The sequence below is a fragment of the Sturnus vulgaris genome, chromosome 7 (genome assembly GCF_052056855.1).
Source record: "Sturnus vulgaris isolate bStuVul1 chromosome 7, bStuVul1.hap1, whole genome shotgun sequence".
NCBI classification, from domain to species: Eukaryota; Metazoa; Chordata; class Aves; order Passeriformes; family Sturnidae; genus Sturnus; species Sturnus vulgaris.
Window position 1 is genome coordinate 41,673,873 of NC_142249.1, and position 21,373 is coordinate 41,695,245.

The 21,373-nt window shown below is 40.4% G+C and overlaps 1 protein-coding gene across 7 annotated transcripts in view; it reads left to right on the plus strand.

Moving 5' to 3' along the window:
- The window catches only part of TANC1 (tetratricopeptide repeat, ankyrin repeat and coiled-coil containing 1), a 71,278-nt gene that overhangs the window by 15,398 nt on the left and 34,507 nt on the right, over positions 1-21,373 (plus strand). For 6 of the 7 annotated variants that reach the window (XM_014890623.2, XM_088168495.1, XM_088168496.1 and 3 more), the window contains exons 2-3: positions 10,687-10,761; positions 20,384-20,587. In XM_014890623.2, coding sequence (XP_014746109.2) covers positions 10,701-10,761; positions 20,384-20,587 — 265 coding nt within the window. In that variant the 5' untranslated portion in view covers positions 10,687-10,700. Of the gene's footprint in view, positions 1-10,686; positions 10,762-20,383; positions 20,588-21,373 lie in introns of those variants that run through there. The other variant, XM_088168497.1, reaches the window with a different exon arrangement.

The window sequence follows — 21,373 nt, forward strand, 5'->3', positions numbered from 1 at the left end:
CAGCCCCGTGGCTGGGTGACACCTGAGCCTGGGACCCTGCTGGTCTGCACTAATGGTCAGTGATGGCAGCAGAGAGTTCTGCCACAGCCCTTACAGGAATTTAAATGTCTGCCGTCACAGCAAGAGCTGCCTTTGGAGTCTTGATGCTGTTGTAGTTGGTGGCAATACTCACTGAATTATCTGACCTTTTTCTGTAAATATTCTGTGTCAGCAGGTGCAGGGGATTATGGTTTGCAGTGTTTGTGAGGTGACTGACTTGATGAGGCGCTCTGTGAAGCGCTTCTCAGGCACTTTTGAAGTCTAAATGGCTAAAATAATTTTGGGAATGTAGCTGGTCATGAAGTCTTCTCCATGTGCATTAGGGAATTCTGCTATGTAGATGTGTATGAAATTGGAAAACCACATGCAGCTTAGGGTTCTAGTGATCTTAAATATTTTAACTACATAATAAACATATACAATATATAAAATATATACAAAGTTACAGATCTGTATTTTGAATATCTGAGTGTTTTTTATCAGCTGTCCTTAATTCATCGTGATGCAAGTTAGAACTTGTGAATTATCGATAAATACAAATTTCCTCCATGTTTTAGATTTCTATAATGCAGGGTGGTGATAAAAGAGAAAAAAAACTCTACAGCCTACAGTAGAATTGTTTGCAGTCTCATTTTGCTCTACAGCAGAATTTGCCCCGATCAGTGATCCAAGCCTTAGTGGAATTTATCAGCTTTTTATTTTTAAGAAAAGGTGCCTGGTGGCCCAACTCTGTGAGAATGTGCACCGTCACCTGGCACAGCCCCTACATCGGGTCAGAGGTGTCACAGCTGTCAGGGGCCAGGGATGGTGCCAGGGGCACAGGGGACATGGGGCAGAGGGGAATGTGGCCAGGGGAGCCCGTGGCTGCAGCCGGAGCCTCGGCGCTGAAGCTCCGTGTCCCAGAGTTGTTTCCTACCCTTCTACCCTCGTGTGGCTCACACAGGTCTGTAATGAAATCTTCGGCAATGAGCGTTTGCAGCAAAGGCTGCAGATCCTGTAAGGAGCCCCTTGGGCTTGCTGCAGGCTGGCCAGTGCCCTCATTGCCATGGCCAGCGGCCTGCCCTGTGTCACATACTGTCACATACCCCTGAGCAGGGGGAGCTGCTGCCGCCTGGGCCTCCAAGCCCTTAAAGTGCATTTCTCTGAAATGTGTAGCATGAGAGGGTGAGGGGCTGCTGCTTTTTTGCTGCATATTTCATATATTTGTTAATTTACTGCTCTAAGACCAGAGAGTTCTGTAAAATGTTTGCTGCACTACACTGAAGTAGTGTACATGGTGTAGGTTGTTTCTTTCTGTTATTTCTGTTTGTTAGTTGGTTTTTTTTTTTTTTTGGCTTATTGTTTGGGGGTTTTGAGCTTTATTATTTTTTTTTTAAGACTCGATCTTAGTCTCGGTTAAATTTAGCTCCAGCAGGAGAGAAGCTGGAACTTGTTAGCTCACAGGAAACGCCCTGACAGGAGGTTTTTGATGTGTGTGTTTGTGTGTAAATGTGAACTCTGCAGCTCCACGGTGGACTCGGGCCTGGGGACCTTTGCGTAGGTCACAATGGTTTTACATCTTTAAATGTTGTCTTAGGTTCTGGTTGAACTTTGCTACATTAAGTATTAAATGTGTCTTAACTTGTCAAAAGCTGGTAGTTTTAAGTTAAATCCAAAGCTCTCACTCTTTTAAAACAGCAGAGGTGTTTAATTGCTGAGAAGACAGTTCAGATTTTATCTGCTTCAGCTTTGTTTTATCTGGAAAAACACTAGAATTTGTGTAGTCTAAAGATTGTGCTTTTCTCTTTTCAGTCATTTATAATTAAACTAATCTATGTCTGTCTTAGCAGATGTCCCTTCCTTAGGATCTATAATTCTGACCATACTTTAACAATTAAGTGTTTGAACAATAGCCAAGTAAGAGTAAATAGAAGCACAATATGACCTTTGCTTTTTGAAATTTAAATGAGGTGGAAGTTGGTAGAAACTTTAATATGTGGGCTGGGTTTAATTCTTTTTCTGTGTTGTGTGGGGTTTTTTGTTGCTTGGGTTTTTTTGTTGTTGCTTTTGAACAAGAATGACAAAACACAAACTATTCTTACTGTGAGTTTTAGAGGGAGATTGATTTTGTGTTTTGCACCAGAAATGCCTTTGAATTCAGTTGATTATTTATAATAATATGTTAATAATGATAGTTAATATGCTTCAAGGTCTGTTTTACACTGGGCTAAATACCACTGAGGTTGCCAAGGGATTTTTTTTGTGTTAGTAAGGACTGAGTTCCTGGATTTTTCTACAAAATTTTCCATCAATTGAACATTTGAAGAGGAATATTGCTACTGCAAAGTGTAGGCGTGGTAAGGTAAAATTTTCAGCACTTGCCAACTACTGATACAGAATGTTTGTGTTCATGCAAGAATTACTTTGAAAAGCTAGGAGACAATGTGACAAGACATAAAGGGAAAACTTGGCTTTATTCTCACATAAATGGTACTTGGCAAAGGTAGAATGGAGTCTAGGAACATTGTGCCTTTTAGTATCATGTACTAATCTGTTGTGCAGTTTCAGAATTCAATGGTGCTGGTATATTCAAAACTCTCGCAATACAGAGCTGGTGTGTGTGCTTTTGTTTATTTATTCTCTGTCTAAGCCATTCTTTGTGCTACTGTGGTATGTCACCAGATATTTTCTGTGAGTTTGCAATAAGTCACCCAGTGATTCGTGGCAGCAGCTTATAAAGTATTTTACACTCATTTTGAGGTGCTGGGCATGGTTTGAAAGTCTGAGGGGAAAAAAGACCTAATTAATAATGTTGGTTTTTTTCCCTGACCAAAAACATTGCACTTTGTCCTTAAAAGACAATAAGGAAAGGAGAACAAAAGTGACATGGAATTATTTTGTTCTGCTGGAGTTCAGAGCTTTGTAAAAGTCTGCACCGGAGGAATATGCTGACTGCTTTGTCAGAGAGGACTTTTTTCTCTTTTTGCTCCTCCCATGCCCGTGCAGAAGGTTCCACGAGGCTCTGGCACCCTGTGTGCAGTGTGTGCCCCAGAACTGCCTTGGGTCTCACTGAGGGCTTCTCCAGAAGCTCCTTTTGTGTGTCCCTCTGGCACCTGAGCAATCTCACACTGCCCCTCAATCTGGTAGAAATTAGTTTGTTTTCTACCTGTTTTCATCGTCTTAGCTAAGAGAAAAAACATGTGCTTTTCTTCTCAGTGAGCCTTGCTTGAGCTTCTTTTCCTCAGTTCTCTGCCTTCCCCAGGAGAAAAACTGGATTTTGTTTCTTTGCAGTTTTTCTTCTGTTGGCAGGATTCTGAGCTGAGTGAGTTCTTGTTGGTGTTGCATCTCTTTGTATATCACTGAACTCCACACATGTGATGTACAGTGGGTCTTGCAGGCATCTCAGGAACACGTTAAGGGCACCCAGTGTGTACTGTCTTGGCAAGCTTGTAAGGATTTACACTGACTAAAGATCTTAATGAATAATAACTTTTTTATTTTAAATATAAAAATTCCACTAGTAGTCAAATTCTGGTTGTGAGGATTTAAATTTATTTATTTTGGACACTTGCCTGTGGAAGGAATGCTTTCTGGCATCTGAGTTAGAAGCTTTAGTGGTGCTTGGCTGTTTAATTACTGAAAGCAACAGGACCACTGTAAAATTTTAATAAATGTGGGCTTGCCGGGTATTTCATATTTTTGGTAAGAGCATGTTGGATCTTGTCTACACCAGGGAGTTATTGCAGGATGGGGGAGGATGTGAATGTGAAGCACTTTACCCCTTGTATAGACAAGCCTTTCATTTTTCTTGAGTGAACTCTGGGATACTCCGGGATGTTCTGGGTATTCCATGTTCTTGGCCTTAATTTGAGCTCTGCAGAGGCTGACAAGGAGTTCCACCTCGCGTGTGTGTCTGGTTCATGTGAACGATCTCCCTGGTGTGGGGTCTGTGTAAAGAGAGCCCAGTCATGCCAGGCTGGGGCTGGGGGAGGCCTGGTGTGCTCCCCCTGGGGAGGTGCTGCCTGTCAGGAATGTGCACACAGCCGATATTAATGGTGATATTAATGGTGATATTAATGGTGATATTAATGGTGATATTAATGGTGATATTAATACTCTGATGAGGGCTCTCAATGCCACTGCCTTGTACATTGAAATGGAAAGTGCTTCAAGGGAAAAGGAGTTGGGAGATCGTGGATGTTAGAGTGTTTCCTTAGAGTTTACATTACAGGAGAATACTCGAGTCTGTCCATAAAATAACACAAGCAGGTAATCAAAAATAGAAGGTTGACATTTCACAAGAGAGAAAAATGCACCATCCCAGCATCTGAGGTGGAAAGCAGGGAGAGTAATATTTGTGTTTTGCCTCATTCCAATGAGTGAGATTTCAGGAAATAGCCAAGCTAATCTAACAGTTTGTTGTGATTCAGAGGTGTGAGTGGTTTTCCTTCCTCTGTACCTGCTGTGGGATCCTTCTTTTTTTGCTATGTCATCTCCTCTAAGCACAGAGAAGATGAATTGCATCTGGCACAAGGCAGCAGGAGCACAGGGCTGACCCCCCTGCCCATCTTGTAAAGGCTCCACCAGCATGACCTTGAGAAAACTGGGCTTTGCTCGTCCTAGGTGAGATGGAAACAAGTTTGTTCCCTTCCTGCAGGCTGCTGGGAGCTGGCATATGTTGTGAGATGCTCTAAGCTTGAAGAGGCAGTATATACAGATACCCAACATACTTTGTGTGTTATGTGACTTAAATGTCTGTTCTTTAGGCATCCTCAAAAATGTTCATGTTGAATTCCAAAGTTTGCTAATTTATTTTGTCCACAAAGATATATACCCTTCTTTTTGTGTGTGTGTAGTTGTGCAAATGTGTCCTGAGCAGTCCAGTATGTTTGAGCTTTTTGTTCCTGCTCATTCCCACATTATAGGGTCACTTAGCACTTGCTTTTTTAAATTTTTTTTTAGGAGGAGGATGGTTGCAGGAGGTACTGTCATGTTACATTAATTATTATTAACTAATCTAAAACTAGTCTAATCCAAAACTAGCACAGGGATCCATTTAGACAGTTATGTTATCTGAAGGAAATCATTTTGCTTTGTATTTTTGATAGAGGTTTCCAAGATTTTCTTCTGTGACTTGCCCTGACAGGGGGCTGGACCAGGTGACCTCCAGAGGTCCTTTCCAACCTCAGCCAGTCTGTGACTCTGCCCTAATCAAAGAAGTCCTAGTGAGTCCTAGTATGTCACTTTGGATATCTCAAGCTGTTGTTTCACACATACCATTCCACCTCTAGTAACTAGAGCTAATAGCTAAAGCTTCCTTGTCCTAAGGAAGAAAACATCAACATCCATTTGTCATCAGAGTAGTATATTTTAAAAGCCACATTAAAACCTTCAGAAGTGTTTACTTAGTAAAAAATATGTTAATCTCTGCCTGTGAAGCAGGAAGTAAGTAACGTGTTGTCTGTGTACAAATTTTGGATGGAACTCTGCATTTGATTTCTAGAAAAAGTGAGTGGCTGTGATTCCCAGCCATTTCAAGGTCAGCTATTTTATGATTAGGGTTTATAGAAAATATACTGTCCCAGAATTTCTAAGGGTAGCTGACATGGGGAATAAAAGATTGACACCAAATACAGGTGCATGTTCTGGTCTATGTTTAAATAGAGATCTGTAGTGTTAGGAGAAAACTATTAGTGTAACAGGAGGAAAATTTAATGAAAAAGCAGAGAATAAAATCCTGAAAATACCTGATAAGAAGTATGAAGAATATAGGAGGTTTGGAACTAGATATGATGAGTTTTATCAGCATCATCTTGTATTATTGCTCAAAAAAATACAGCTGTCTGTATTAGTGTGATGTTTCTTTTAAAAAAATAAAAATCCCACTCATACTAGATTCGTTGAAAATCTGCAAAGTAGCTGTGATGATGAAAATAGTCACCTCTTTGGTGTTCTGGACATAATACTGACCTGGTTTGGGGTTTTCTTGGGATTAGTTAGTGTTAATTTTGTTTTGTAAGTCATAACTGGAGAAAGGGAGAAGTCTGTAGAAAAAAGGTAGATCGCTGTGGTCTTGGCATTTTCTCTGGAGGGTCTCAGCAGAATGGGAACAAGAAGTCTAAAACACCTCTGCTGTGGCCAGGTATTTTTCTTACGAGGAAAAGCTGTGAGCAGGTAAGATTTTCAGGCTGTGTTGACAGCTCTTCTTTCCCAGTGTAGCCAGACAGGTGATTCCACTTGTGATTCTCCATCTGCATGGTTGCTGAATCCTTGGGGCTGGTTCAGGCAGGGCTTATGACCTTTGATGTGAATAGTTCTGGCTTGTGAATGCTTTCCCTCTGCTTGAGTGAAGATCAGCTTCCTCAGTGCTTCAGGGTAGTAACGAGTGGCTGGGGAGCAGTAATCTCTGACATGGTGATAAAGAGTCATTTTTGCAGCGTCTGGCACCTCCCAGGATTTTTGGACATCAGTGAAGTGACCAGCTTTTCCCCCGTGTGGGCAGCCCTCAGGGACACTGGCCAAAATAATCAGCCATTTGGTATAAGGGTAAGGGAGCAGAAAACTGGGTGATTGCAGGGCAGAATATTTACATCTGTGGCACCTGAGAAATGAAATGTAGATCCAGAGTGGTGGGAAAAAGCTACTGCAAAAGCACATTCTAGCAGCTAACGTGATAATGAGGTTTTTCTCACACTTCTTCATCTTTCACCTCTTACTGTATTTTAATAGTGCTTCAGGGCATAATTCCACTTCAGAAGTGAACAGCAAACTGGAAACCTTGCTGTTCTTTTGCAGTTTCCTTTTAAACTGCTGCATAGCTTTCAGTGGGTCGGGTGAGATGGAGAAAATGTGGAGTATTTCATAGGTAAGTTTAATAATAATTAGATGATTGAGTGAGGAGCAAATGACACAAATGTACTACAGCTTGTCAGTATTGTATCAGTTTTGTACCTGTATTGGTCTTTCTGCATGAGAAGCACCTACAAAGGGTAAAGGCCATAATTGTTTAGGGTATTGTATAAAAATACTTCAATAATAACTGTTTAACTTTAGTGGGTCTGGCTAAATATCGGAAACAATATCTATGCCACTTGCTACTTGGCTGTAGGGACAAAGGGTCAGGGACAGACCTCTCCAGTGGATGCTTTATCATTTTCATTCATGCATTTGAATTATAACAGAAATATATCTCACTGGAAGTTGCATCTTTAAGAAAAAGTGAAAACACTGTTCTCTTCAAATGTTTCTTCATTCATTAATTAGTAGTCTCATATCTGGGGATATGAGACTGTTTATTACAAAATGCTAGCTATTGATGGCCCAAATGTAGTAATTTTAAAGGATTTTTTACTTATTGTCTTGATTTGCTATATCAGTAATACCTTGCTCCTTTAAGTATTGTTTTTTGCTGTATATTCCTCTTGTTTGAAGTCTGCAGTTCAGCTAAAGGACTTTGAATTTGCTAGAAAAAAGAAGTGTTGGAGCTTTTCTGTGTAGCACATAGAATGACACTCTGAATGTGTTTGTAGGCAGTGAAAGCAGTTCTGACTAAATGAAGTTCTCTTTCGAAGCTGAGGATTTTGGGATTCAAATGTTTGAATCTTTGGATTCAAAAGTGCAAAATACACTTTAAAAATACAGATTATTTGAAGTATGTGTTTAATAAATCTCACACTGAAAGGTGGCAAATCCTTAAGTACTTCTGTGGAGACAGTAGACTAAGATGTTCTGCCCTTTATTTCTTTGTAAGTAAATGCTCACTGGCTTTTCAGGATCTAAATATGGAAGCTTGAACACAGCTGTGGGAAGTAATGTGAGGAGTGTAAATGTCAGGAGTTGTGGGCATTAGCTCAGGTGCTTACCTGTCATGTGGGATTAGTTTATTTGGCCTCTGCAGTAGTGATGAACTCCTGTGGGTAGATCTTTGAAAAGAACCCTCTGAAAGGTGAGGGAGGTGGAACAAGAGCTGTGAATCCTCCTGTTCCTGATGTTGGTGCCTTCAGTAGTAGCTTTACATGGAAAACATTCCCACACAAGGAGTTTGCTGAGTTTGAAGGAGAGACTTGCAGGCTGAGGAGAAATGTGCAGGGGTTTTTCCATCTCTGCTTTTCAGAGGAGATTCCTCAGGTAATGAAGTGCTTAACTTAGGTTAAGAAATGAACTATTGTGTATGCCTGCACTCCTGACTCTTTCCATGACCTAAGACTTGTGTTTTATAAGGCTTTTATAAAGAAGCTGATCATTACAAATTCTTGAATTGAGGGACTTTCTGCCCTTTCCCTTCATGCTCTGAGCAGGAAGCAGTTGTATGGAATGTCTTCTGTATGTGACCACAAACAGTTGAACTGGTGGGAGGACAGCACCCGTTTGAAATGCTCTTGGTGTGAGCTGGGAATGCACCTTTGTCAGCAGCTGACAGCACCTTCAATTCCACCGGCAGAAGAGTTCTTTTGGGATGTTATTATTAGCACTCTGGGGTAACAAGTCCATATCTAATACCCATTTTAAAATGGGAATGATAATTAAAAAAATCTTTAAAAAAACCAACAAACACCAAATAAGTGGTTTCATGACAGAATTTAAAAATTTGAATTTAGAAAACATGAACTAGAGGTGTTTACCAAAGTGAAGCACTTGCAGTAGCTGAAAGGGTTCCTGAAGTCTGAGTCAGGGGGTGATTCTACTTCAGCTTAGCTGTGAGGAGACAGAAAGTGCTGTGTGCTTAGAAAGACAGTGTGCCAGCATTACTGTATTCTTACAGTTATCCTGAAAACAAAACAAGATCTAATATCTCGTGCCTGGTTCAAGGGATGAGAAATTATAAATGCACACTATCACTGTTCACTTCAGTTGGTGTTCCTGAGGTGTGAACCATGGGTAGGAAGAAATGCGTTACCTGGAGCTGCAAAGGAAGGAAGTGAACTTTATTTCCAGCTCATAGGCACTTTTCATATCTGCTCGGAATGTGGTCTGAATCAACCCTCTTGCATGCCAGTTCTGTTCTGTATTGGAATAGATCCTTGAAGAGCTCTTTGCACAGTAGGGAAATTGGCCTCAATTCCAAGAAGAGAAAATCTAGGATGGAATTGTCCTTGATTCCTTTTATTTGGTTCTCTCATTAACACTTACCCATATTCTAAGAAGAGGAATGACATATACTGTAGAGTTTCAGTTATATATCAAGCCTGTCTGTTCTGGTTAATAGAAAATTCATATTTCTTGTATTTACAAAATAAAAAAGTTAAATACAATATGTGACTTTTCAGGTCTTCCTTTTTTTTTTTTTCCCGCCCGCCACTATTCTAGCTATATATATGTAAAATACCTTCCTTAGATTCTGAAATTCGTGAACAGCTCCAGCTCCTACCATTGCATAATGCAGGCTTTCTAACATGGCAGGTGGTTTCTGTATGCTGACTTTGATAAATGTGTTTTGCTTTTTATCCAGTAAGTAATCATAAATTGCTTCCTTTTAGTGCATTTCATTTTTCAGTTAGATGATCCAGTTTTGGGGATGTGTTTGTGAGCTTTTTCAGTTTTCTTGGTGCTGAAATTGGAGAGGGCCGATTGATTTCCATCCTTGGGGAAGCAGCTGGAAGTGTTGCAGAGCGTGTTGGTTGTGGCAGCGCACGGGGCAGCAGTGTCAGTGCTCTGTGTGCCCTGGGCCCGTGTGTGGCACCTGGCAGTGCCACCCTCAGCACAGTTCCTGCACTGTCCCTGATTTCTCTGCTTTATTTCCTCAAACAAAGAGATTCTGTTCCTTTCTGAGGAATCCATACTTTTTGGATGGAAAACTTTTGCTTCCTCTGTTGATTTCATGTGGGGTTTGTAGCAGTGTTACATATGACAGTATAGCGAGATTACTTTCCCCCCCCCCCCCTTCTTCTTGCATATTCCATGCTGCAAGTTTTCTAAAATGAGATATTTTTTTGAATTTTTCAATAGAGAAAACAAATGAAATTATGATTCACAGATGCTTCCAGAAAGCTTTTTGAGGAAGGAGTACTCTTCATAATTCCTCTCATTCTGTTTTCCTTGCTCTGTAACTGAAGTTACTTATGTGAAAGAACTGTCTTCAGGTTTATCAGCCCGAATATATTTTTCTTATACTTCATACTGCTCTGAAATCTGCAGCTGGTGCTCGCTTGAGGTTGACTGTGAAGTGTGCCATGTGGCAGGAGGAGGCGTTGGGGGCTGGAGGAGTTTGTTGCTCAGGTGCCCTGTGTGCTGTGTGTGGGACAGAATGGGGCTGGTGCTGTCCTGCTGTTATCCCCCTGTACAGTCCTGCAGCTGGCATTCCCAGCTGGCACCAGGCTGCTGAACTCCAGTCAGGAGTTAGAGCTTGATTTTAGTTTATTTTTTCTGGAGTGTCTTACAGCAACTTATTCAGGTTTAGCCCTGTAACTGCAATTGGATGTGGAATGTGGAGAATGCTGTCTTCTGGTACATTTTTCTGTAATAATGCAGCAAACTCTTAGTTGCTTAGTTCAGGTATTGAAATATTCATTGTGCATCAATACTTTGCTTAACCAAGTGACACTGTAAGAAATAAATGTGACTATCAAAACTTTTCTCCTAATTCCCTCACTGTTTTATTCCCATCTGTTTTTTGTTTCAACTTGTGTGAATGGACATTGCATTTATTTTTGTTTCTGTCTTATTCTCTAGGAGCAGCATTTAAAATGTTAAAGGCCGTTCTGAAAAAGAGCCGAGAGGGTGGCAAAGGGACCAAAAAAGACCCAGGTATGAATATTACTGTAATGTTTTATACCAGATGAGTTGGGCACTGCACACCCAGGAGTGTCTGTGCTGTGGTGCAGCAGTGCCTGGCCCGGGGGCAGCTCACTGCCCAGCTGCTGCCTGGGGAGCAGGAGCTGCAGGTGGAATAGAGCTCCAGGGCACTTGTTCCTGCAGCTCCAGTGACAGCACGTGGTCCTGGAGATGCTGGGAGCAGGCTGGGTGTGCTGTGCTGCCCTGGTTGTGGCTGTGGAAATGCTGGGAGCAGGCTGGGTGTGCTGTGCTGCCCTGGTTGTGGCTGTGGAAATGCTGGGAGCAGGCTGGGTGTGCTGTGCTGCCCTGGTTGTGGTCCTGGAAATGCTGGGAGCAGGCTGGGTGTGCTGTGCTGCCTGGGACCAGGCCTGCCGACCCCTCAGCTACAGAAATGCACTTCAAACTGGTTATTCACTATGTTATAAAAAGCTCAACACTGCTTATGTGGTATGGGCAATAGAAGTTTTATTATGTATGTCTTTTGAAAAAAAAAGTCATTGAATTGGTGAAAAGTTATTAAGCTGGTTATTAGGTTTCTATTATGTTCTAGTTTTTGCTTTAAGTACAGGGACTTTTTGAAGATAAAAGTAATCATTATCAACAAATCTTACTTAAAATAAAACTTATTTTACTATTAACCATCAATTTAGTAGGCCACTACTTATGTGCATTACCTTCCAGGAAGAAGGGTACCTGAGAGCTCCCATTGCCATTTTCAAGGGCAGAGAAGGGCCAGCAGTGCTTGTGGAGCAGGAGCAGTATCTGTGGGTGTGCAGGTGTTGGTGGCTGCTGTGAGCTGCCTGCTCTGTGCCAGGCGTGCTGAAGTCTTTGCTGCAGTGCCTGGAAAGATCATGGACCTGAGTGGAAGTTACCTGTTTTTCAGAGTTACATTTTTAACTTCAGATTGTTCATGCAGACTAACATTTCTGATTTTCTGATGAGTTTGATTATCCAGAAGAATAAATTTATGCTCTTTGACAACATGAACTTCTTACTCCCAGAGTAAAATACAAATAAATCTGAATACTTCTTAAATATATAAAGAACAGAGCATAATAAAGCTGCCACATCCTTGTTTATTGGAACATTTAAAACAGCAGTCCTGTTTTGTTTGAAAGCAAGTTATATATGTGTCTTGCATTGCACTTTTAGACCTATACAGTTGCACTGAGCCCTACAAAGGGGGGATGTTTTCACTGTTCTTTTGCAAAAGCCAGTGCTGAGTTCATCTGGCAGGTAATATGTTGTTCTTCAAGAAATTTCTGTGGTCTTGTAAGTTTGTGCTCTGCCACAGTTCCTTTGTAAATGACTGAATGATGGAATGCTGACTGGAAAAAACACTGACACTAGATCAGAGTTGCACTGAAATGATCACAGAGCAAGACCAAAGGCATCCTGTTCATTCTGCATGTGCTGCTGACTTGAAGTCACCAGCTGGGATTGTTTAAACAGAGTGGGCTAAAGATTCCTGTGGTGAGGCTTTCACTGGTACATTTTTTGTTAAAATACTAGATGGAACTTGGTCTTGGCTCAAAAGGAAAATTTGGCTGTTTAGAACGGAGCTTTGACCAGGCTTTGATTAAATCTGAAGCTTGGAAAAACCTTTTTCCTGTAGGTCAGAAAGCATGGCATTTTATTTTAGGATCTCATGACATCTGTCTGTATTCATGTGTGCAAAAGAATATTTTTCTCTGTTGTTGCAAATGCAATGCTGCTGTATTTCTGAGCAGCAAGGGGAGATTTTTGGTTTAATTTTTAGTTTGGTGGGTTTGCTTATTTGTTTGGGGTTTTTTGTTGTTTTTTAAGCAGTGCTCTAGAGTTTCATGTATTAATTAGATGTTAATAGAAACCAAGTGTTGGGAAAATTTGGTGAATAATGCCTGACTGATGAGAGCTAGAGCAAGGAGGAGTTCAGGAACAGCTTTTTAAAATAAAGTAAATTATTTATATATTGGATTTCAGAGATTTTGGTACTTTTTTGTATTTGAAGGTGATGTGAAAAGTTTGAAGAGAGATGTGTGCATTTTATTCTGTTCTGTGTTACTCCAGGACTTCCTGTAAAGTTATGTCCAGTTTATCAGCTTCCTCTGTTGTTCCAAAGGACATTCCAATTCTTTCAGCTGTAAGACTCTTCTCCACTTTTAGAAAAGATATGAAGCAAGGCAAAGAATGTTGGTCTTTGTAGAGCTTATTTTCGTTCTCTCATCTCCCTGGCCTTTAAAATGAAAACAGGGAGAAACTGAAGGATTTTTTTGATTGTAGAGTTTTCCCACTTCGTTGCCCTTTGGATATGGAATAGCAGCAAGAGCTTTAAATTTCCTGCTCTCTGAAGAGAAAATGCACCCCAGCAATGGGAGCTGACTAGAGGAATAAGCCATGGACATGGCCATTCTTCCAGCTGCCCTTAGAGACAGGAATGCAGTAGTAAATTTAGATGCTTCTCTCAGCTCTGGGGGTACATGGGCCTGATTTTTCTTATGAAGTTTTGGAAAAGTTTCCAGGTTTTTCAGAGCTTCTGAGTGTGGGAGGAAGGAGACAGTGCATCTCAGCAGGGGCACCTGAGCACAGGTGGGAAGACTGCTTGGTCTTTTTTCCGTATATTCGTGGTTTAGGAGGGATGCTGAGGAGCTGGAAGGTGCTGGAAGCTCCGTGGTCATAGTGGGCAGCCCAGGAGGACACCAGGGTTGTTGACCACGGGTGACCATTCCAGTCCAACTGGAAGGGGTTTAGGCTGAGCTGCAGCAGCTTCTTCTTGAACTGAAGTAACCCCAGCTGTCCCATGGGCTGCGAGAAAGGAACGCCTGGAAGTCGGAGCTGAGAGGGCTGATTGCTGTGTGACTGAATAGAGCTTCCTGTTTGTGTGTGTGAGCTCTGCTCGATGGCTTTTACAGCTGCTGGCCGTGTGCAGCTAGTGCGAGTAGCAATGGATTGAAGGCAGGCACAGCTGGAATATTAAAAAGTGTAAAAGGGTTAAAGCACAAAAAGAAATCGGTGCTTTTTTTAACAGTAGCTTGTATGGATTTTAATATTAGAATTTTTCATTTGCCCTGACATAAGGGCTTAAGAGATGAAGCTCTGCATAACATTTTTTCAATATAGCTGCTGGTAATATTGATTGTAGGTTTTAATAGATTCTTAAATTCAATGTTACCTTGAAAAAGAGGGTTGCAAGAGCTAGTATTGATGCTTTCAGAAAGAGACTGAAGTGCTCTGCTGAAGATTTGTAGAATGTCTTTGTTGAAATAACTTCTGCCTCGATCATGTGGGAATGTCACTTTTGGTAAAATGATGCCTCTGGCAGCACCAAAAGCAGTAATTAGAGATTCATATTTGTGCTCAGACCCTGCAGTTGCTTCAGTAGAGATTCTACAAACGTTTTGTTAAAATGTTTTTATATAGATGTGGCTGGGAGGTGTTGATAGGTAGGTAGGTGACTGTTGTAGAATTAGAAAAAATCTAAATGAAGCAAAATAAGCGTGTTCAAGCATGCACATATGTAATTACCAATTTGTGCAAATATACATGAACACAGGTGAGAAGAGCTGTGTAGGCAGCAGGTTATGTGTAGAACAGCTTTTGCAAGCAAAACTTATGAAAGTTATTTCTAAATGTTGAGTTGAAGACAAAGTGGTTGGTATCCTACTTAGGTAAATAGATGTGCTAAATAAACAAAATTTCAAACAAACTCATTTTTTTACCCAGACATACAACTTTTTCTGCATCCAGGTTTTTTATGGTTTTCTGCAGCATGAAGAAACCTGTCTTTACAGCTCTTCAGACTTAGTTATTTCCATACAACAGGGATAACTGTCTGTAAGTTGATTTTTCTTTTCGCTTGTCCTTCCTTGCATCAGTGATATACATACTTGGTAAAGGACAGAACCTTAGGAGGAAAAACCCACAGTCTGCACCTGAAACCTTAAAGTTACAGAAAACTATGTGAGGAATGTTTTAAACCAAGAGGAGGAGGGTAAACAGGAAGATTAATTTTTGTGTCCCAGAAAGTAATCAGTGTGTTTACGTGTCTCTTGTAAAATGCACAGCTGGAAATGCACAGCTGGAAATGCACAGCAGCTACTCCCAGTTTCCCCTTATTTCTCAAGGTTTTTAGTCAGTCTCAGAAACAAAGTGAAAAGTGGTACTTTCTCCTCTTTGTTATCTTATTGTCATCAGATAAATTTTATCTCTTTAAACTCTTCCAGAGTTTCTGAGTCCTCTAGAGATTCCTTGGAGGTGTCTCTGCAGTGGGCCTGGCAGAGCTCTCACCTTGTCACCTCTGCTGAGGGTGCACCTTCTCTTTCCTTGCTCTTTGTCTTTTGCTTTATTTTCTTAATGCACTTTATTTTCTAGAGTTAAGGTAATCTCAGCTCTTTGTCTATTTCTGCCCTGTGTTTCTTTCTACCAACCATAGAATTGTGTGTTTCTGCTCTCTCTCCTGTGTTCTCATAGAGGTTTACTTGTTGTCCAGTTTATTTCCTTGAGGTTTTTGACTTGACCTCTGTAACCACAAGGAGATCTTCTACTTCTGGCCTCAGCTGAAAGGAGCTGGCTGTTTTTATTTTAATATAGCATAGAAATTTTGTGTGCTAGTGATGCAGTTCAAGCAATCAGGAGACTTACTCAAGTTCAGGTTCTACCAGGTTACTTGTAAATCCTGTCTATGCCTATGATGAGGTGAGGTGATAATATAAAGAATATACATAAGCTTCAGAATATAAACAAAAAATACTTCTTAATTACGATTGGTTTAGAAATTCTACAGAGCTACTCATTCTTAAATGCTTAAAAATGCTTCAGAGATAAATTTGTATAAGTATTTCCTGTTAGGTTTTTGTACTTCCAGCTGCTCTCCAGTATGTAATTGCATTTGTTTTCTTTAACTGTCCCAAAGTCAGCAGCTTGCCTGCATTTGAGAATCTGCTTTTTCTTTTTACTTACTAAGCAAAAGATCATCCAGTATAAAATACATGTAATGTGTTTTAGTTTAAAAAGAAAGTAAAACCCTGTAGAGGAAGTTTCTACAGAACATGCTCAGTTATTTCAGATAGCTTTGCAGTAGCATGAGTGTTGTTGTTCTGTTGACCCAATATCAGGCCTGAAGGAACACGAATAATGGCAGTATTGTGCTTAGTTTGCTGTGCTCTTCCTGCACTGAATCCCATCAGAAGCTGAACATTTAATGTAGTGCATGGTATGCCTGGAAACTTCATTGATGTCAGTAGAAATTCAGTGGGGTAAGTAGTTGGGACTTTTAGGTTTTCCAGCTTCAAGGCTTGTTAGATACTAATAGCAGTGGTGAAATAAGAGGGGACAGATTATTATGTCAACAAAAAGATAATGTTTCGAATGTAGCAAGGTAGTGCTTTAAAGGCAGAGGATCTGGAGAAACAAGATGAGTGGTTTTGATTTCTGAAATAAAAGTTATTGAAGTACTTATGGATTTGTATACATCAGACTTTCAGTGATTGCCTGCATATTTCGATTTTTTTTTAATTTGGTCTGCAAAAAAGGTCCATATTAATAGATCTTTCTTGTGTCTTGTTTGCTTCAGATCTGGTAGATCAGACTTGAATTTTTACAGTACTCTTTGACACTTAGTTTGCATTTGCATTAGTTTCCTTCCTCTTATATCCAGGTATCTTTGACTGAAGTACGAGTGTACAGGCTTTTGAATGTTTGTACAGAATGGAGCCTTTATTTCTGCATTATGTTCCATTGTAGATTGATGTGTCATTAGTTACTTTTGTTTGTCTGCCTTGCCCTTTAGGAATATTGTATACTGAGCAAATTGGATGAAATCTCCAAATTCAGAATTTCTCTCTCATTCACATCATCAGATACAATTAAGAAGTTGAGATTATACGTAGTACTCTTTTTCATAGGTGAAATGGCTTTCAAAGGCATGAGCTGTGATGGCTTGGATGAGGTTCCACCATCCCTGCTTGACTTTCTCCCTCTCCTTTCCCAGGCCCCTGCTGCAAGCCTGGCATGCAGCACTTGGAGTGATAAACAGAAATGTGCTGAAATTCACTGTCACTGGGTTCGGAGGTTTTTTGTTTGGTTTATTATTATTTATTTATTGTTTTTATTGCTAGTGGCAACTAAATTGCTACTCTGAAAAGAAAAGTGAAGTTGCTGTGCAGAAAACTGTGCAGAAAATCTTTTGTTAAGACCCAGACCCACTATTTAATCTTTATTTTAAAACTGAGTGTTTTAAGAATTACTTACCTGTAGCAGTAAGGGTTTGATTCTCAGCTGACTGTGGTCATCTAAATGCAGATTTTACTCCCCTGTCTTGCATTACATCTCACTCAGCATTTCTGACTAATACACTGAACTGAGCTGAGGGCGTCAAGGCTTCAGGTACCATTTTGGAAAGCTGAAAGGTCATTAAATAAAATAAGATTGCCTTTTAAAATCTAAATATGTAAATCCAATTAGATTTTTCTGTCTAAAAGCTCTGTGATATTAGGCTTTGAATTTTAAGTACAAAGGGCATTTGTGGTGCATAAAGTACACATTCACTGTCTGGAACATTGAACTTGGAATGGAGTACTTTTAAATTTCAGTTTGACTTTTTGTTGTTACTCTAAAAATATCTTGCAATAGAAGAAGCATTGTTTCATGCTTAAAATATGGAGCTGGTTTTTATTATCTTGTGTTGCTTTGCCCACTTTCAGCTGCTCTTGTCAGTTATTTAAGAGCTTAAGCTTTTTTTCTGAGCACTGAGTTTTTAATGTGGTGAATATCTTTTCAGAAGCTAATTCCAGTTATGTAGCCCATGTACATGTTAGCACCCTCCCTCAAAAAAAATCCTGCCCTTGAAATACATATGCAAATTACTTCAGTGGTCTGAATAACCTCTATTTTTCACTATTTTATTTTAAAATTGATTTTTTTTTTTAAGAGCTGCGGGAGAACATTCATGTTTTGTGTACTGATAAAGTAATCCAGAGTGCAGAAATAAATGCCAGGAAGTGAGCAAATAATGTCAAGTACAAGCAGAGTTGGCAAAGGTTGGCCATTTGAACCATTTATTCTAATTTTGCCTGGGTCGTTTCTCATTCAGTGCACTTCACTGCTTCCTTTACTCAGGCTGTAATGTGTTTTCTTCCCATTCCATGCTAGTTTCTCTCTTTTTCTGGTCCTCCCAGAGTCTGGAGAGCAAAAGAATGAGATGTTGCTCTTCTCTCACGGCTGTATTTTCCGTGGCAGCCCGGGCAGGCTCCGGGGGCTCCTCTGGGCAGGAATGGCTCCTGCAGCTGCTGCTCGGTACTGGAGTGACTGGGCACACTGGGAGCTCACCCGCCGGGCCTGGGCTGCCTGTGTGCACAAGCACACACACACAGTTCAGTTTTGAAAGGCACGGCCCTTCCCGGGCAGTGCTTAGTGTTGTACAATGGAAATGAAGCACCTTGTACCCAGTCACTGAGCCGTGTTACAGAGTTCTGTGTGCGCTTGTCTGTCAGTTCTCTTGGAAGAATATCAAACCCACTGGGTTTGGTAATCCTTAAACAGTTTCTTACTGCTTACACATGGAGATGCCTGGTTCTGGAAGGGACTTCCCTTATTGGTACAACTGTTTTCTTTTTCCCACGTGTAGTTTCCTTCTGAATTGTGGTAGTGTGTAATCACATCCAAATGTTGGACATGGTGCTGTCCTTCACCCCGTGGGGCTCACAGGGAGTCTTGGTCAGCAACAGCATCTTTCACTTTTTTTCTTTTTGAAACATCTAAAGCAGAACTACAGAATTTAAGATTTCTTCTGTTGTAGCATGATTTTATATCAGGTATTTTTCTTAGGTGAGCTGAGTCTTGTTTTACTTCAGTAAAAGGTTAAGGGAGAGACAGACCAAACAGGCCATCCCAGAAGGGCCTGTTGAGGGAATCCGTGGAACATGGTTCTCTCTGCAGCTGCTCTCAATATCCAGGATCAAAAGGCTGCATGTTCATTGCTTTAGCTCTCACTGTTGTAAAGGTAGTGGTCCTATTTTTCCGTGTTAAAAAATGATCTGAATTCCCACATCTGCATCAAACTCAGTTTACATGTATTTTGGTAACATAAGTGGCATTCTTCTGATTTCTAAGCAACTTAGATTGAGTGAATAATTAGATGTATTTTAATATGTTAAATACTGATATAGACAGGTGTGAAGGTTTCCATTTTAGTTATCCTCCCTATCCAATACGATTAATTTGATCTTTGAGTTATAATTTAGACTATTAAGCTCAACAAAATCATTACTATAGACAGCCATCCTTGTATCCTTTTGTATCTAAAGGGAAAAAAAGTAGTTCATTATGCAATTCAGTTGCATCCTTAGATACAGCTAAACTGGGATTTGATTTTCATTCTCCAAGCTTTTTGTGTTTTTAAAACTTTTAAGTTGTTTCTGTGGTTACATTGACCACTGAGTAAGAACTCCAGTGCTGATTGATGCTTATGAAAGTTTTTTGTCCAGAGGCTGCATGGCAGGGGAAAATGTACAACTCGGAGGTTTTAAAAAAATGAAAGTGGGGTTTCACAGGACCTTCCCTTATGTGTTTTACACTGACAAACTTGTGAGAGGTCGTCTTCCTTCCACTCCCAAACTGACACAGCCTGTTTTATACTGTAGTAGATACCAGGCAATGTCATGTAATTTTGAAGTATTGTTCTGGTAGCTAACATGTTTTAAATTACTGAACTTTAAGTTAGTAACAAGTAATTTTGGGATTTGTGTGGCATCTGCTATTAGCTGGGCATTGTAACAAATTGTATTTCGACAGGTATTTCTCATGCATTTTTCTAGTGTTGTTTCCCCAATGTTAAATTGCTGTGTGGGAAGTATAATCTATTACCAGGTGGATCCCACAAGCTTGGTAATTTTGGGTTTGTCTTGTCATGTGTAGAGCCAGGTATGTTATGAGAATTTTCCTATTATTTGGATGAAATGTGGAGATTGGTCATCAGTCCAGTTTACACAAAATAGAAGGTGCAGGATTTGAATAAATAAAATCTACAGGATAGATTTAGAGACGTAGGAAAGGATGATGTAGGCATGTAAAAAGCTTGGCACCCCTCCTCATCCCACGTGTGATGGAACTGGAGGAGCCAGGGATGAGGTTCCTGGTGTGGGTACAGACACTGCAGTGGGGGCCTGGGCCAGGTGAGTGTACCTATTAGTAATCCACCTTTTGTAAGAGGTGACCCAGCCCTCCTTCAACGAGTTCAGTAAATGACCTTTCAGGTGGTCCTGACTTTCATGCTAATACAGTGATGCTAAAACACCTTTTTAGTTTGAAAAATACTTTTATCTTCATAGGAAACTTGATGTTAACCCTAAGGATGAAATCTGAAAAGTGCTGACTCTGTTAAAAGTGAGATTCCCCTCCTTTTTCCTCTTTATTACATTAAATTAAAATGTTGCTAACTTGTGTATTTACATTTTCCCGGTGGTTATCTGGATTCTGCAGTAGAGGTGACACAGTAGAGAGAGTCACACTCAATTGTTGCTGGCAAATGTTTTCTTGTGTTAAATACTTATGTTTCAGTGCAACTCTAGGCCATTTATTTTGGCACATCACCTAATAGATGACAAAATTCTATTTTTAGCAGGTGACTGCTGCCCAGAGGATGCCTTGCAGGTTACAGCAACATCTGGCCACAATGCAGATTTCCCCAGTGGCGAGCAGCCAGGCTCCCAGGACACTTACAGAGCAAACTTGGCCAAAGGAGTCTCAATGTCACTGCCGTCCTCGCCCCTGCTGCCACGCCAGTCCTATCTGATGCAGGCAAGAGCAAACAAGAAATCTCCAGGTAAGATGAAACAATGAGCAACTGGAATCTTCAGAACATGTTAACTCAATTATTGATAAATGTTGCATAAAATAACATAGTCAAATCGTATTAAACTTGCAACAAGAGCAAGAGCAGTGCGTGTTTCCAGGTTAAAAAAGTAATTGGTTATTAGATAGAATGTATTATTTCATGTGTCAAAAATTATTTTATTTGGTGTTGCATATACTTGTATTGAAGTGTTTGAATATGATTAAACCTGGTTATTTATGGTTAGTTTATCAGGTAGAGGACTGCTGCAAAAAGCTTTGTTTGTGAATGTGTTAGTGACTGTGTAAGAGTGAGTGTTGTTTGTGGCTTTTGCAGTTCATTTATTTTACTTGTATCTCCATAGAGAAATATATTAATAGATAAATTGCTGTGGAAGTGACCAAGTAGTTAGTTTTCAGCAGTTGTGTCCTCAGTGGTGCTTACCCACTGGTGTGTGAGCCAGGCTAAATATGGGGCTCCATGGGGCTGCTGTTATCTGCATTCTGTGCATAGAAATCATTCCAGCACGCTGGCATCACTTGGGTTCACTCGGGTCAGGGCAGGAGGGACAAGTGAAACTCTCCATGCTCCTGTTCCTGTGGAGACACTCAACAGCTTGGAGTTTATAAGGTCTGGGAACAGAGGGTCAAAAGCTGGACTTTGTCATCACAGAAAATGTTGAACAGGGGATGAGTTGTGACTGAAAAACCCAATGGCTGCAAAGTCATTCCACTGTGACCCACAGCCAAGGGAAAAGATTTCCAAAGATTCTACAGT